General features: G+C 36.8%; 1 protein-coding gene and 1 long non-coding RNA gene across 2 annotated transcripts; one reads left to right on the top strand and one right to left on the bottom strand.

Moving 5' to 3' along the window:
- Window positions 1-8,200: 8,200 nt before the first annotated feature.
- On the bottom strand, window positions 8,201-8,689 carry LOC110860271. The gene is made up of 2 exons (XR_002548932.2): window positions 8,575-8,689; window positions 8,201-8,502 (listed from the first exon to the last, which is right to left on the bottom strand). It is a non-coding gene; the product is annotated as an uncharacterized LOC110860271 (long non-coding RNA).
- An 887-nt stretch (window positions 8,690-9,576) lies between these two features.
- Window positions 9,577-14,915, top strand: LOC110860223. The gene is made up of 9 exons (XM_035860084.1): window positions 9,577-10,144; window positions 11,880-12,038; window positions 12,109-12,200; window positions 12,281-12,356; window positions 12,501-12,607; window positions 12,681-13,025; window positions 13,131-13,275; window positions 13,338-13,468; window positions 13,543-14,915. The coding sequence occupies exons 1-9, from the start codon at window positions 9,577-9,579 to the stop codon at window positions 14,017-14,019; spliced, it is 2,100 nt and encodes a 699-aa protein (XP_035715977.1). The 3' UTR covers window positions 14,020-14,915.
- Window positions 14,916-16,808: the final 1,893 nt, after the last annotated feature.

Below are 16,808 nucleotides of genomic sequence, written 5' to 3'. Positions count from 1 at the left end.
TACTTGTCGGGCCCCGATTTCGATCTCCTTTGGATATGTTGTAGTACTACATGAGTGTAGAAAAAGTGAAGGAGGGTTAGACTCCATGAGCCCATTTACGCCCACCACACCCCCTCAAAGGCCCCCAAACCCCTAGAGTTGCCGCACTAAAATCATCGCCAAAAATCGAGTTTTGGTCAGATTTTCAAAAAATTTACATTTTTGTGATCCCAGATAGTTGCTCTATCATACCCAATAGCAAACTCAATTTTTTTGAAATTTTCAATATTTTCGAAGATTTTCTGACCAAGGGTATGTGTTGAAAAAATTCGAAATTTCAAAAAAGTTGAGTTTGCTATTGGATATGATGGAGCAACTATCTGGGATCACAAAAATGTAAATTTCATCCAAATCTGACCAAAACTCGATTTTTGGCGATGATTTTAGTGCGGCAACTCTGGGGGTTTGGGCGCCTTTGAGGGGGTGTGGTGGGCGTAAATGGGCTCATGGAGTCTAACCCTCCTTCACTTTTTTTACACTCATGTAGTACTACAACATATCCAAAGGAGATCGAAATCGGGGCCCGACAAGTAGTGACCTTCTACTCCTGAGTGCGTCATTAATCTAAGTTAAATTTATTAGCTGCTGGGAAAAAATTCAAAGCTCCACTTGCACCAAGAGCTAAAACCATTTTCAGTTCGTTTTATCGCCATCGCAGTTTTATTGATAAACTCTTCACAAACAACACCTGGTTTCGAAATTTGGTAGATAGACAAAATTCACTTACTTATGGGGCAGTAATGTGCGCGAAACGATTTTTAATACAGAAACAGTGTTATGGTCAGATTACTCTCGCCCGTTGTAATTATCATATTTACTCTCGCATTAAAAATAGATTCCAAATTCCCGAATTTGACTTCCGAAATCGTAAACGTATTTTTTCAAGTTTTTTAGTTTTAATGAAGGTTTTTAATTTTGGCGTCAATTCGAAGTTTGACAAAACTCAAAATTTGTAAAATTTTAAAAATATTCGATAATGTACACATATTTGTCAGATATAGAGTTGGCACTTCGGCTTGGCTTGGCTTGGTAAGCTAAGCCAAGCCAAGCTGAGTCGAGTCGACCTCGAGTAAGCCGTCAACTCACTAAGCCGGCTTGCTTGGCTTGCAAGTTGAAGTGAGTTGACTTGGCTTGGCTTGACTCAATAAGCCAGTCGCCATGCAGTCCACCAGCTGCTCGCTTCATTTCTTCGCTGTAACTGCACTGTCACTGTGCAGTGAAGATGCACGTTGCAAGTTAATAAATCCTGCCTCCCATAAGGAGGTTGACTTGGCTTAGCTTAGCTTGGCTTGGCTTATTTCCGAGTGAGTCGAAGTAAGCCGAGTCATGAGCAAGCCGGCTTGCTTCAACTCACTAAGCCGGCTTGTTTTGACTCACAACTCAATAAGCCGGCTTACTGGTAACTCTAGTCAGATATCCAGATATCGTGTATCTGTAAATTAAAAAAATCAGATAAGCTCCTCTTCAAATTTTCTCTGGTTTTACCAAGAATGTATTTTCGAAATTACAAAAAAAAATGGTAGAGGCTTACAATATAGCTTTTTAAAATAAGTATGTACATAAATTATCAGTAGCAGAAATTAGAAACAATGTGAATCGTATAAATCATTCAAACGACTAAAAATAACAGGTTGTAGAATTTTGAAATGATGCCAAAATTCCAAACATTATTTGAAAATGTTACATTTTTTAAATTCTGAAAGTCAATTACATGTAAGATTAGGAAAAGTCTTACTTATGTATGTGCTTTTTACTCTGGCAGTATATGTACGTTGGCTATATATGGCCAATATTTGATGTTCCCGCTCTGTTTATAATCGCAAAATACAATCGTATACTCTTGCTCAACTTCTCTATTATCTACTAAAGTGCGCAAAAAATTTTTGCTTCCAAAGGATCATACATGCTTCCCTGAAATGTATAACCTCAACTAAGCAATTCCCATTAGTTGACAGAAAAATTTGATGCACTTCCTCTACAGGGTCGGATTTCCAAGATTTCGTAGCGTTTAAAATCGCCCACCCTCCAAAACAAGAAGTTGTCACGGCAGCGGATCCCCTCGACAACGATTTTCCCTCCCCACTGACCGCCATCACGGAGCCCGACGGCGCCCCAATCTTCACGAACCCCTGGAACATTGCCGACGTCCACGGAATACAGGAGGAGGAAGAAGTCGAAATAGAAACTAAGCACCACCCTCCGATTTTTGTATCAAGCATAAGCGATGACCCTACCACTAGGTCACATTGTTTACCGGTTGAGGAGGGGCACGATGTGTCCCCATTTATCGCGACGACCCCCACCAACCCCACATCTCCGTCACGAATTCACAAGAATACAAGGGCAGCAACCAATGGATATAATTAATTCACTACACTGTTAAAAATGTGGTAAAGTCACATATACACACCGCAATGGTATTGACTTGGTTATAACATCTCCTCGGGTTGGTAATAGTTTGACTCTGAGTGGTGAGTTTTCATCGCCACACCGGTGTATGCTTATCACTATGCGGTAATCCCCGTTATCACCGGGCCGGGTAAGTCATATTTATATGCACTCCGGTTGGTAATGATTCGATACCGTTTTGCTAAGAGTTTACATTCATCATGGACACAAGTGTTGCTGGAATGCTACGTTTTCTGGACTGAAAAGCAAGAAACTGTAAAAAAAATTCAAGGTCAAAAAACACAAGAAATTCCAAGAAATATGTTCCACTGTAAAAAAAATGTGGTAACTAAATATTACTTTGCGGAGTAAACTCGTACATGTGACTCTACCGACATGATAATAAGTTTATTACTGACTGGTACATTTTCCACAAGTCAGAAATAAATGGATAATTAGGGCGGTATAGTCATGTATACATACACATGCATATACCCCGTCGGGTAATATTTAGTGACTCTATTTTCCATAGTGGAACGAAACAGTAGGGTTGTCCCGGGTAGGGATAATACCCGGTACCCGGTTGCTCGGTACCCGGTCGGGCATTTAAGTATATCTAGGTTAACAATAAGGGGAATTTGTATATTCTGTTTCTCAAATTTAATCAGCTTAACAAATTGCAAGTTACAAAAGTTGACGTTGCATATATTAAAACATTTTCTCGGTTAAAATTAGTAATTTTATAATTTAAAAAACAGATGTGCTAAAATGGTAACTCGAAACAAAGAAATATCGTTGGAGGACACGACTGGTCCATTAAATTCTTTCGCCCCATAATGATTAAATCGTAACACCTATCTGAAGATTTAACAAAGGTTTTCTTTTGCAGTTTAGGCCATTTCCAAATGAAACTTTGCCCCCAGGTACAAGAGACTGACAATTGTTTCAGTCTCCTACCTGTTGTCTCTGCGTCACAACCATTGAGGGGAGATTACCAAGTCTGCATCCCATTCGACAATCCAGAACCTCCTAATGACATTGTCACCGTTCGCCTCCAGCTCCCAGCTGAAGTTAGGTGCTCAAGATGCACTCTACGATGGACTTATAGGTATGAAGCCACCGACATAAGTAGGCAAAAAGCCTAAGCTGAGGCTTTTTGAATTTTTTTCAGTTATAAATACGAAAGACACATCGATTGCGCTTTTAGTTGGAAATATCAGTACCAAGTGGTTATTAAGAATTACCTGAATCCGTGTGTCAATCAAGTTGATCAGTTGGATAATTCGTGACGTTTTCGAAATTTTTAGTTGGACAACATTTGTCAGATTCTAGGATTTAGAAAGTTTTTATTTAACAGGTTTTTTTGTGTATTACCAAGTAGACAAATTCCGTTTGCATTTTAATAGAAGCAATGATTACATAAGTTTAAATTAACAAAAGAATTAATTGATTAACCAACAATGGAGCAAGTAAAATGTATCAAAACTAATGCAAACATTTTTGAGCAAGCTCTAGTAAAATATTTTTTTGTAGGACTTCTTACTCTAGTGGAGCACCAGGTAATTTATGGGATAAGTTATTTCTCAAACTATTTTGAAACAAACTAAAGATCGTATGTTAGATATCATTTGATCGAATTATAACTGTTCCTTCTTTTCTCCAGACTTGAACAACTGTTATACTGCTGCTCCAGCTCAAACCTTCAGAAATTGTGCATATATTAGCATCATTTAAAATACAAAAAAAAATGAAATGTATTACTTCGTGTACATAATCGGATCCAAAATTTGGGGAAATAAATTTTATGCAAAACAATTGGATGCAGATATTCAATTTATTTCAATTTTAAGAACTACGTGGACAATGTTATCTCTAAGCCGATAGATTGTGAAAAAATTAGGAAATTAAGATTTGGTCAAGCTTATTCAGTGTCGCATATTGCCTAATTGGAAGACTTTTACCCGATGGGAAAAAGTGCTGTCACCTGGAAATGGGAAAAAGTGCTGTCACCTGGAAATGGGAAAGTGCCGCATAAAAACCAACGTTTTTCCCACTTTCTCCCATTCCCCACTGATTTTGGTGGGTGGGAAAAGTGTCATTTCACTCTTTCTCCCATAGCCAGGTAAAAAATGGGTGGGGGTGGGGGTGGAATTATAAGTACCGCATGGTCCCGGAGTATGACAGTAAGGACGAATTTTTTGAGGGGAAGATAATAATCGAAAACGTATTACACGGGACAACCGACGGACCCGTATTTGATCTGCAGTATTTTCGAAAATTTCTTCAATCTCGCGGTTTACTTAACGAATAATACGGACATTTACTCGCGCAGCGAGCGCAAGAAGGCATGAGCTATATAGGATTTTAACGAAACCCCGGCGAGATTGTTTTTTTAGTTTCCTTGTAACATTAAAATTTATCTTCTTCATACATGCAGTTCTACATATCTCAGCTATTCCACTGAGGATTCGGTTAGGATAAGTACAATAAACTATTTTGACAAAATAGAATCAGTTAGAGAATAAAAAATGTTTGCACAATTCAAAAGCAGCATTATGCATGCATTGGGTACTGTAGTGTAATAATCAAAGCTCGGCGGATATCGAGTGAAAACTCTTAAATTTATATATACATATCCTGGCTTAAATCTCGCCCTCCAATTGCCTCCAATATCCACATACAGCAGGGTGATCCAAGACGATATATAAATATTTCGTAATTTTTCTAACATATATACCAGTAGATTTTTTTAAATGCGAAACGTTAAGAGTACGTCTCTTTTTACCAGATAAAAAAACTTCCGGACTTTCCTAGAGTGTAATTCAACTCATTATTTTAAGCGCTTGTGGGTACATCCAGGGTTATGAGGATGGTTCTTTTACGGTGGACCGGACGCGGGAATTTTTATGAAACGAGCAGCAACAGCTGATGCAAATAGTATTTTTTCTGGAGGGTTGATTTGGATAGAGTCATTTCTATTAAGTTGCACCTTTGTGCAATCAGCGGTTCAAAAGATTGAAAGGCTATTCGAGTTTAAAGGAGGCACCCGGGAACTGCGTTTGCAAACCCGCACAAATTGTGCCCACTTCGACGATAGTTAGTTTTGTTAAATTTCGCGTTAGAAGGAATTCCAAAAACGACTATTTGCAATTATACGTACAAGTCCATGAATTATAAAAACGTGAGGTTAAAAAAATCAGCACTCATCCTCATCCTGGTCTCTATCGGAGTGGAACAAGTCAATTGCATGCCCGCGCAAAAACGAGGTAGCCGAAACGACATTGAATACTACTGACGCCATCGGAAGGGGAATTAATGGAATTAGCGTGAGCTGGAACACGATAGAGTTTGTGCATCGATTTAAGCCGTAATATTTTCGCCCTCTGTGACGTCCAATATAGAAAATGGAACGTCTTACTCTGCCCCAATTGAGTCTCAACTTGACCCAGCAAAGGCACAGGTAATCAACTACTGACAATGCGATAGTGCAAAGTGCAACAATCCGATTTCGATGAAATTTTGGAATTATGCAGTTCAAGTCAATACAACCAACGTTTCCTGAGGAAGTGTGTGCGATGGTCAGAATTTGTCAAACTATTTGTGGTAAAAGTTGAAGAAAACGGGCGATTTTTCCAAGCGGAAGAAGCAAATTCTAAAATATTTTTTTATAATTCCGGTTTTTATGAAATTGTGGTAATTTTTTGCATACAGGAAAGTCTATAACTTTGTTGACGTTTGTATCTTTGTATGTATTAAATCTAATTTTTTATTTCTCAAATATACGTTTAGATAGAGCTTGAACAAAAATAAATCTTAAAACCGCTTATTTAAATTAGTATTTATTCAATTCAATTCAGTGTTCATTCAAGTCACAGAAGTGCATAATATTTAAGACACACAAAATTTCCAAAGCTACAAATAACAAAACCCGCCAAACTTTTCGAATTGCCATTTTCAAAGACTTGAAACTTAATGCAAACCAATTCAATAAGTCAGAGATTGAAGCTTACATGAAAGCATTTACATACAAACACAAGAAGGCGTGGATGTCAAACAAAGACCTCTTGAATATCGAAGCGTGACACAATCCGCACTGCATTTGGCAATGACACCGGGCACGCTGCAAGGACTGTCTAATCGAATGTGCACCAATTCGTAGCCAGCTACTTTGAGGCTGTACACTGGAACACTGTCACCTAGAGTTTGAGAAAAATTGGATGTTACATTTTGTAAAAATTCACCCTATGATTTAATTTATATTTGTGTCGCTACCGTCGACGGTACTAAATGCAGTCGTCGATATAACTGCAAGAATGGCTAATACTAAAATTGCCTTCATTTCCAGAAAGATTTTAGTTTCAACCTAAACTTATTGATTGCAGTAGAGAAAAGCTTGTGTCCAATTCGGTCCTATTTTTAGAGGTATTTATACCAGAGCATGGCTGAATTGGATTTGGGGGATAGAATAATCACAAAATTTGCGCAGCCTGTGAACTAATTGATTCATTGATAACAAAGAGGTGAATGAAATAAATGTTTGCAGAATTGAACGACATATGCGTTCTGACGCAATAGAGTTTCAGATGAAACTGGACAAGTCAAAATCCAAACCATTCTAGTGTTAATTAGACGAACAGAATTGTAGATGAGTTTTTTTTATATTTAATATTTAATATCTTCCAGAAGAGGAGGAAATTCTAATTAATGCATAAAAATTGTAGTTCTCCCCATAAGTTCAGCTTATCGTTCTTTTTACTGGGCCGATAATAAAATATTGAAATAACTGTGTGGTTACTGATCGAATCCATCTCAAATTTTATATTTACATCAAGCATGTCAAAATCTAGGCGGAGTTCTTAGAAGGACCAAGTCGGACGTGAGGTTGACAAAGGACTATAAATAATGTAAATGATTTTATTCTTTAATTGAAGCATTTTCATCGGCGTCGAAGAAAATTTGTTTGAAATAACTTATTTCGAGCTTCTTTCACATATTTACGGTGAACTTCGTGAGGCAAAGTTTTCTTTGTTTTTATTAATTTAACGTGTATTTCGTACTCATGACATGACCAACAATATTCGCCGATATGGGAAGTATAAATATTTGGATACTTCAAAATTTGTCCAAACCCTTCTCCTACTTGGATGCCCAGATCTCTGCAAAACCTACGTATTGGCAGAAAGTTCAATTTGCGCATTTAAAGTTAATTACATTTGTGATCGTAATGTGAAATTACGTTGGTAGAAATATGACAGCATACGTTTGGAGACATAAATCGTTAGTATTTTATGGCCACCTGCGAAATTTACCCAGCACAAGAATTATCTATCTGTTCAGTAACATTGACATAATTAAAAGTTGCGAAACAAATTCCGCACGTGTAGCATATTTTAGCATCGCACAAACTGTCTCAAGAAACGTTGCTTGTATTGACTGGGACCACATAATTTCAAAATTTCAGCCAAATCCGAGGGTTACACTTCACACCATTGCATTATCAGTGTCAAAATTTGTAGAAGGTTTAAAAATAATGAGTTCACTTTCATTCATAAAAGTGACCATGGTACTGAATGAGGGTAATTCTTTCCCTTGATGTGAATGAAAATGAGTGAAACATTCCCTCCTTTCAGATGAATGAGCGTGAATGAAAGGATTTGTCACTACACATATTTTGTGTGTTTCACAGTGTTTCTAACAATGCAAGAAGTACGAAATAAGGTCGGATGACACTAAATGAATTCATGATTAAATAAAATGTGAATGAATATCAAAATAACGATGACTGATTTTTAATGCAATTTGTTTATGCGAACAGCGTTTACAACGAAGATGGTATGTACGTTATATCGTATTTGAAGCAATGAAAATCTAAAATTTCAATTCGATTTTCATAAGAATGTTCAAATCGTCCTTTTTACAGACTTTTAGATTTCCATTTCTTAATTTGTTCTACAAATCAGGAGAGAACTTTATTTGTACTTTAAATTGGAATAAAATTGTACGGATTGGGTTGAGCAGGAACTAATTCTGTAAGAATCACTTTCCCACTTGTAACATCCAACGAAAGTTGAGGAGCTGTGTGTCACATGAAATAAATTAATGCGCAAATTTTTATAAAGTTAAAGTGCGTCTTACAACGAAACTTACCCGCCACTGCAGCAATTACCAAACACGTTACAACGATAAGAGCTAACCACAGCTGCATTTTTGTAAATTTGTTGGAAAATTCTGTACTTTAAAAATGGAGGACAAAAATGGTCTGCATGGATCATTATATTTATAATCTTTACCAGCTACAAACTTTGATGCTCATCATAATTAATTAAAATTCAAAACGCAGATGTATTACGAAATCAAGGGTAAACTAGATATGATAGAGGTATCTTAAACTATGCGGCATGTGCGGAATTTGTTGCGCAATTTCTAATAATGTGAATGAACAGATGGATAGTTCTTTTATATCATCATCTTTTATGTGCAGAATTGATGAGTAAATTACGCAGGTGTGCATGAAGCACTCATTTTGAGTTAGGTTAAACGAGACGAAGTTCATACACATTCAACGTCATTTGCCATCATAGTCAACGTAATGAATAAAAGCGAACAGGTCTGGTTGGGAGACCCCATTGTTAATGGTTTGTGCCAACCTATGAAATTTTCCTAACAATTCTGCACCAAGTAACATAAAAACTATTTATCTACCTAAAATTTTGAAAGAAGTAGGCGAGTCAGACGGTGAAGAAAATTGGGCAAAGCTGCTTCTCTTCAGTTACGCAACACTTCCCATCCCACAGAAACCAGACCAGGTCAACAATTTGGGTCAAGACGCGCACTTATAAGGAGGAGAGACCCTCCACATGTCATCTTCAGATCTTGATGCCCTATGCATATATTGGAGTACCCCATGAGTGTACCAACACAGAGTCAGGTTCCGATTGGGATCTGGACTAATAAAATGCAAACTCAACAAAATGACACCCGACCCCTCATCATCTATCCTATCCTATCTTTCCAAATATTAAACAATAAACTTTAGTAAAAACTCTTCCTCTCATCAATCATTGTATCATTCTGATCAAATCTCGGTTCCAATTCATTTCTGCTTCTACAAAAACTCAAGAAACTCAAGCTTCGTCGAAAAAAGCGGAAATGTCAGAAAACAAGAATATTTCATCATCCAGCTCCGAAACTCCCAGTCAAGAAACTCTGGGTAACAAGAACAAGCCAATTATAATCAAGACAGAACCTCTCATCCTTCGTACAAAAGAGCAGATACAGTTCGAGGAAGTCCTCATCGTACAGAACCATGGAACTTCTGAGCTATTGAAGACTATGCGGGAGCAAATTGCCCGTGTAGAACGTCACGTAATCGAGTTGGGAAAAATCACAAGAGCGAATAACAGGAGCCAAACCGACATGAACCTGCCCATATTACACGCAAATGAGATCCTGTTGAAACTGGAAAAAACTTCAAAAGAACAAGAACTGAAAATGGCCACTATGTATAAAATCCAAAGCAATCATCAAGAGCTGCTGATCACGTTCCAAAAGAAGTTCGAATTGATGCAAGTCAACTTGGAGCAACTGTCAAAAATCGGAAATCACGCAAGTAAAGTCACGCAACCGAAATCGCAAGAAAAGAAAAAGACAACTAAACGGAACAAGCCAGAACAGAAGAAAATTGACAAAAAATCCAAAAAGACTCGTCGTGTCTCCAGTGACGACGACAAAGAAGTCATCACTTTGCACGCGGGGGAATCAGTGCCAACAGATAGATAGATATTTTTATTTCAGATTGATTTGGCGTCGGCCTTTACAATCACAATGTTATTTAACCATACATAATAGAAAGATGATGGTCTTGGTTTAGGACCTATGATATTACTAACCTAATTTAATATAATTTAACCTAATATACAATTACTTAATTTAACTTATCCTAATCTTAAATTAACTATCATGAAAACAAGTGGTATTTTAGCAATTTTGGGAGTCAGCTACATGTTTGAGAAAGAGATACATATTTTTCATGGTTGTTTCATTTGGTTTTGAGAGGTATTTCCTTATATTTATATTATTACTATAGACAATATTCATGAATTTACTTCTAATTTCATTATATTTGGTACATTTGAACAGAATGTGAATGAGGTCTTCGGATTCTCCAGACGTGCAACTAGTACACGATGGATCGACAGAATTATCATAAAAGTTACGTAGTACAGCTAATTTTATAGTCTTACAACATGTAAATTGCGACATGTTTGCCCTGCATTGTACAGTTACTCTCGTGAATGACCATGAAATATCAGCATTCAAAAATTCTTGGGAGTTTATGTGTGTGTATAACATTTTGTAAATTGGCATTGATGTACTATGTTGCATTTTGAGAATATCATTCTCAAGTGACAACTTATATATTTTACGGATATATTGATTTATTTGTAACATTTTTTGAGAACATCCATCTAAGTTATAAAATTCAGGAATATCATCCAAGACATGTTTGCATTGCCATATGTCTAATTTTTGCACAAGAATATTGTACCAATTTGCCTTGACACCAGAGTTTGTTTTTTGTGAATATCGCTTTGATGACTCAAAACACTGACGTAGCAAGGAATTTTGAGGAAATTGTATAATCTTTTTAAAAAATTTCAGTGTATGTTTCATCACTACAACTTCAATTGAATTTGTGCTACTTTCCAATCTAAGAAACCATGACGGTGTTTTCTGTGGTAGGCAGAAAATATTACGGAGGAATTTATTTTGGAAGACAATAAGTTTATCGACAAGTTCTATACCATGTGGTCGTTAATAACTACACTCAAAATAAACTGGTGACAATTTCATCACTTTTTTCATTACCAAGCCATGGTCACAACGTGTATTACCGCTGGTGGTAACAAAATTATTACCAAAATTATCACCACAAAAGGTGATGACGTCTATTTAAAAACCGGCAATAAAGTACATACATTTAGGTAATAAATTTATTACCAAATTTGATACCGTTTGGTGATAATCGGAGTCTCGCGAAAAAATACGACGATGATCACTCTAAGGTAACTAAATATCTTCCGATTGTTATGTATCATCACCCACCTGGGACGAACTTCACTCTCCCAGAGTGCGCGCAACATTTAAAAATTCCTCCATCTTTTTTCCCTCGCCGATTTCTTTCACACCGCTGGAAAATGGCTAAAATTGTACGAGTTTCCAACCTCGGGAGACGAAAAAATTAATAATTGGCAATTCGGATTATCAAGTGTTTACAGCAACAGGTAAGTGAAACAACATAAATTCATATTTTGCATTATTATCGTGAACTAAATACGCTAGAAATAGAAAGTTTTGTAATTTTGCATTAATTTACCAAAAGTTATTTACAGAGAAAAATTCCACTATAAATTTGCATAATTTGTTATTAATATAAGTTTTATATTTTTCAGTGAAATCCAAATTTGGTCTTCACTCGGACACAAAAATTAATTTGGAGGATGACCAAGGAGCAGAGGTCGACGAAGAAATATTTTCAATTTTATTTGAGCAAGAAGTAATTCCAAATTTGGTGTTTCTCGTGGAAGGGGAGGAACCTCCAATTGTGTATGGTTAGTAGCCTGCGCAATTATATTAAATCATCCTTACCTATATTGTCTTATAATTTACATTATTAAATAGTTGACACTCCACCTTCCATAATAGGGGGCCCATATTCACCACCGTCGGTATTTCAAAATAGAGAAGAAAGTGAAGAGGAGAGTTACAGACAGGTAAGAAAAACAGGAAATACTTTTCAGTCTAAATAATAACATTTGTGACCAGCTGAAATTGAATAAATTCATTTTTGTAGGTCCTGAACTCTCATATTGAGGCCAATCTGCACATCCGCGAACTGGTTGAGGAGACCAACATAAAATTGTTTGTTAGTAATGACGCCTCCTCCACTTTAATCAAGGAATTTGTCGCCCTACTAATCCAATTGAAAGGGTAAAAATTACTATGGGAATTTCATACTTTCCTGGATAAAACCGATCGTGTAGTATTTATGTATTTAATGATGTATTTAATAGATTTCAGAGAATCGCCAACTGCCAGAGACCAGGCTCTGTTTGCTAAAGCAATTATACACGTCGTTCCTTCCTGGAGACGTAATGGATCGGATAGTAAATTTGGAACAGTGCGGGAAACTAATTTTACTTGGATTTGCAATTTATTTCAAACTCTAAATACCTTTTCATTGCTTTTTGCAGGATATTTTATACGATGACGTGACAAGGACTGGTCTCATCCAAGCGCGTCTCCGATTTATCCACAAAAGTATCAACAAAGATCAGGTCTCGACTGGGTCGAAGAGAGCTGTGGCGCCGACTGGTGGACCATCGCCGAAGTCTGTTCCAGGAGATAAGAGATTGGATGAGGACATTGATGCTCCCCTGGAAGCGATCGAAAAACTTAATTGTCTCTCTTCCAAAACGTCGGCACAGGAAATAAAATCTTTATTTTTGGAGACTCTCTCCCATCGAAACCACTTAGGGAAAGTGGGCGTTAATTCTATTCTAAAAATTTACACGAAATTTCTGGATTGCGATTTCCTGGTAAGTCAACTTTCAATCAAATCTTTTTGTGTTGTGCTTATTTGCTAAAAAACGACATATTTATTTCAATATGAAAAATAAATTTGCTGTCTAAAATTGTTGCAGATCAAATACGAATTTAGTCTGATGTATGCGGACTCTGTCAACAATTTCGTAAATATTTGGCCAACCGCATCACAAAAAATTGTCTACCAGGCTGTCCAAATCAATAAGTCACCTGCGCTTAGAAAATTCATGTCCGACGAGTTTGGTAAGTCTATTTATGGGTGAATTGATAATGCTTGCATTACAAAAATTTTACTTTACTTTTAGGAAATTGGAACCTGGAGATTGCTGCCCTATTCTGTCTTTTGTACCTCATCCCACCAACGGAACAAGGAAAGGGGAAGGGTAGTCGCATGAAAATTGTGGATGCCAAGGACCTGCTAATTTCTTTTTATAAGGTAAGAATTCAAACCAAATTCCTTCGGAATTTCAAGGATTACTCGTTAATTCTAGCATAATTTTATCATCTCAGACCGGCACCCCACTCCAATCCATTCTTGATACTTGGAAAATCGAGAAGAAACAGCCAAATCTGCTTTGCTTGGGAAACAACTCGAAACATTTGGACTCGTTTTTCATCGTGTGCGACGGACGCATTCTTCCAATAGAAGCCAGAAATCCATGCCAAGCTACCGACACCCTGTTCAAGGCTCATTATGCTTTCGCCACTGAGTGCGACAAAAACTTATCTGGATTATGCAAATTTGTGCAAGTTTACTTATACAAGCTGGATGTGGGGATAACTTCCCTACGCGAAAGGCTAAGCAGGTTTATACCCAACTTGGCAGCTTCCTCCACGAAAATGTTCGAGTGCCCTGAGTGCAAAAATTATTTCGTTACGATTTTAGTAATTAAGAATCATCGTAAATATGTTCATACTTATGGGCACTTTAGTTTTAAATCAATTGTTTGTCCTAGCGATTCGTGTTCAATTGTACTTAATGCGTGAAGCATTTTCTCACGACACTTGAAACACTCACATGATTACTCCAATGCTACAAAATGTGAAAATAGTTTAAGGCAGAGCGAGGAGCAATTTAGCTCAGGAATAGGAGATACTTTAGAATCTCCCAATTTTGTTGAGATAAGCGAAAATGAAGAGATATCAGTCGAACTAGGAATTCAAACATTCACAGATTTTTGTTCGTCATTGTTAGTACATAGAATAAGTAATTCCATCGTTGACTTTGTTGTTAAGGAAATGAGTTATTGTTTTTCAGAAATGTTCCAATTAGTTTTTAGAATATTACGCAATTTTAGCATTTCGATACCATTTCTTCTCAATTGACAAGTGCCTAAGACGACTACACGGTTTTTTAGTCTCATTCGCCGGACTCCTTAGTCTACACAACTAATCAAATTTGGTATCGAGGGTATAATTATAAGGTCAACTATATTGTGTGTATTGAAATGGGTGAAATATTCCCAAAGTTTGGTCTAATTTCTGATTTTTTAGTTGTAAATGAAAATAATTGTCTACTTCTCGTGAAAGAAATCGATGTAGAAGAGTTTAGCAGAAAATATTTTGCATACAACGTAACTGAAACAAGCAAAATAAACTTCGTTAACGTGGAAAATTTAGTAATACATGAGTGTATGGAATTTCTAAGAAATTGTGAAATTGATGGTTTGTTTCTAGTGCCAAGGCATTATTTATAATTATCTGTACAACTAGTGTAATTTACAACAATTTGGTGTAAATATTTACATACATATGCCAGTATGTTTTTATTTTTATGTATCATAATGTTAATAATTATCTTAAAAGCTGTACAAAATTACTGAATGCATTATTTGTAACAAAAATACAACATGCTGTTAAATAAATTATCAAATGACGTCTTATTTCATCGTGCAATTCATTACTAAAATAGTGGCATCGTTTGTAAAACTCGGTAACAAAATATAACCCAATGGTATCAATAGCTATTACGAATGTGTTCACAAAATATCACCATCTAGTAATACATCGTCATCCTGCAGGTTTTGAGCATTTTTACTAGATTTTGCATAATTATCACCTACCTATGACGAGTTATTACCGTCTTGGTAACACCAAATTTTATCACCGCGCGGTGACGAGTTACGATTATCACCGGATTAAGACAAATCATCACCAACGTGGTAGAAACTCATAGTGACACCGCACGGTGACGATTTGGTGACAAAATTATTTTGAGTGTACTTTTATGTATTAAATTGTATGTTTCAGTTATATTTTACGTATAGTTTGATAAGTGGAAAACTGACAAGATCATTTTTAGTTTTTACAAATATATGAAGGCAGGAATTAATTAATGTGATACATAATGCAATAAAAATTCATCATGGATTGAAAAGGTAAGACAGTAAGGTATGCAAGCGTGACATTTTAAAGGACTTGGGATTTTAGGCAAGTTTTAAATTTTTTCGGAACATCACTGTTATTGAAAGCTAAATAATTTGAATAGTTGATGTTAGAACGTATATTACGTACTATTTACTTATGTGAAAAAACGATTATCATTTGGAGTGGTTTCTTACTATTATTATTAAGATTTTTGTACGTATGTAGTGTAAGTTATACTATTATGAAAAAAAATTTCTGGAGATTGTGAGGTTCCTTAGCTTGGGCATTATTGGAACAAAGAAATTGTAGAATTGGTCAGTTCTGGAAGTTTCGACGTTTGTGAAGCTCAAGCAGGTCAACTTAGTGGCGAAGATCTTTAGAAGGGAATTGAAGGTGGGGTCACCGCAGGCAGAAGGGGTGACGTGTAGTGTAAGACTAGTTATGGGGAATGATGTTTGAGTGAGGGGAGGTACAAGCAATTTGTCGGGAAAATCATGGCCGTCTCGGATGGTTAAACTGGTTACTTTTGTAGCATGACGGATGAGCTGGACATCTTGGTCGTGCTTAATCGGAACCTCATTAAGCCCCAGGCTCGTAATGTTTGGGAAATGAGGAAAAATGTTGGGGAGGTTAAGCTTAATGAGGTCTTCAATCTTCTGGAATCTAAGGGCAAACTTGGTTACGTTTAGAAGCTGATGCTCCTTGACATAGATTTGCAAACACTTCAACCACGGAAGGAGAAAGATGGTGGAATGATATCAGAGAAACCCTCGGGGGTTAGGGCGGGGAAGAACTGATCCTCTGTGCCCCCAACGAAAGGACGCAAGGCGAGACAATTCAAGTCTCTAAAAGAGGAAAGGAACATCAAAGAACTTTTCGGACTCAGCCTTTTCGACGTTAAGTTGCCAGTCGATGCCTAGCAATTTGACCCGCATGCAGTGTTTCTCGGCAAAGGATTGAAGCTGAGGGAGTGCTTGGGTCACGTCTTCTTGCTCACTGAGGCAGAGATTTACTCATTTGAAGCAATTATTTCTGACCATGGATAGGGCAAGGTAACCTTCCAAGTTGTTGGGAGTTAGGCGAATCTGTTTGCGAGTCGCATCCGGGCTTCCTTCTCCCATGTGGAATTCACCTCGGTGGAGGAAATGAGGTCAGATTTTGATAGGAATTTCATTACTCTTCCAATAATCTAATCGAGAAATGTGTCAATATTAATTATGGAATTATATTTTATTGCAGGAACATGTCGATTGAAGTAAGAATGTACTCTACCAGCGATGTTGACCCGAATTTCCGCAGCACACTTGAATCTCCAAAAGGCGTGATGTGTTCCGCCATCTATCAATTTCAGTTTGACAAATATTTGAATCCTACATGTATTAAAATTGAAAAAGCGAAAGATTTTTAAA

This window comes from Folsomia candida, unplaced genomic scaffold, assembly GCF_002217175.1.
Source record: "Folsomia candida strain VU population unplaced genomic scaffold, ASM221717v1 Fcan01_Sc030, whole genome shotgun sequence".
Classification (NCBI taxonomy): Eukaryota; Metazoa; Arthropoda; class Collembola; order Entomobryomorpha; family Isotomidae; genus Folsomia; species Folsomia candida.
This window is presented reverse-complemented; position numbering and strand designations above follow the sequence as displayed.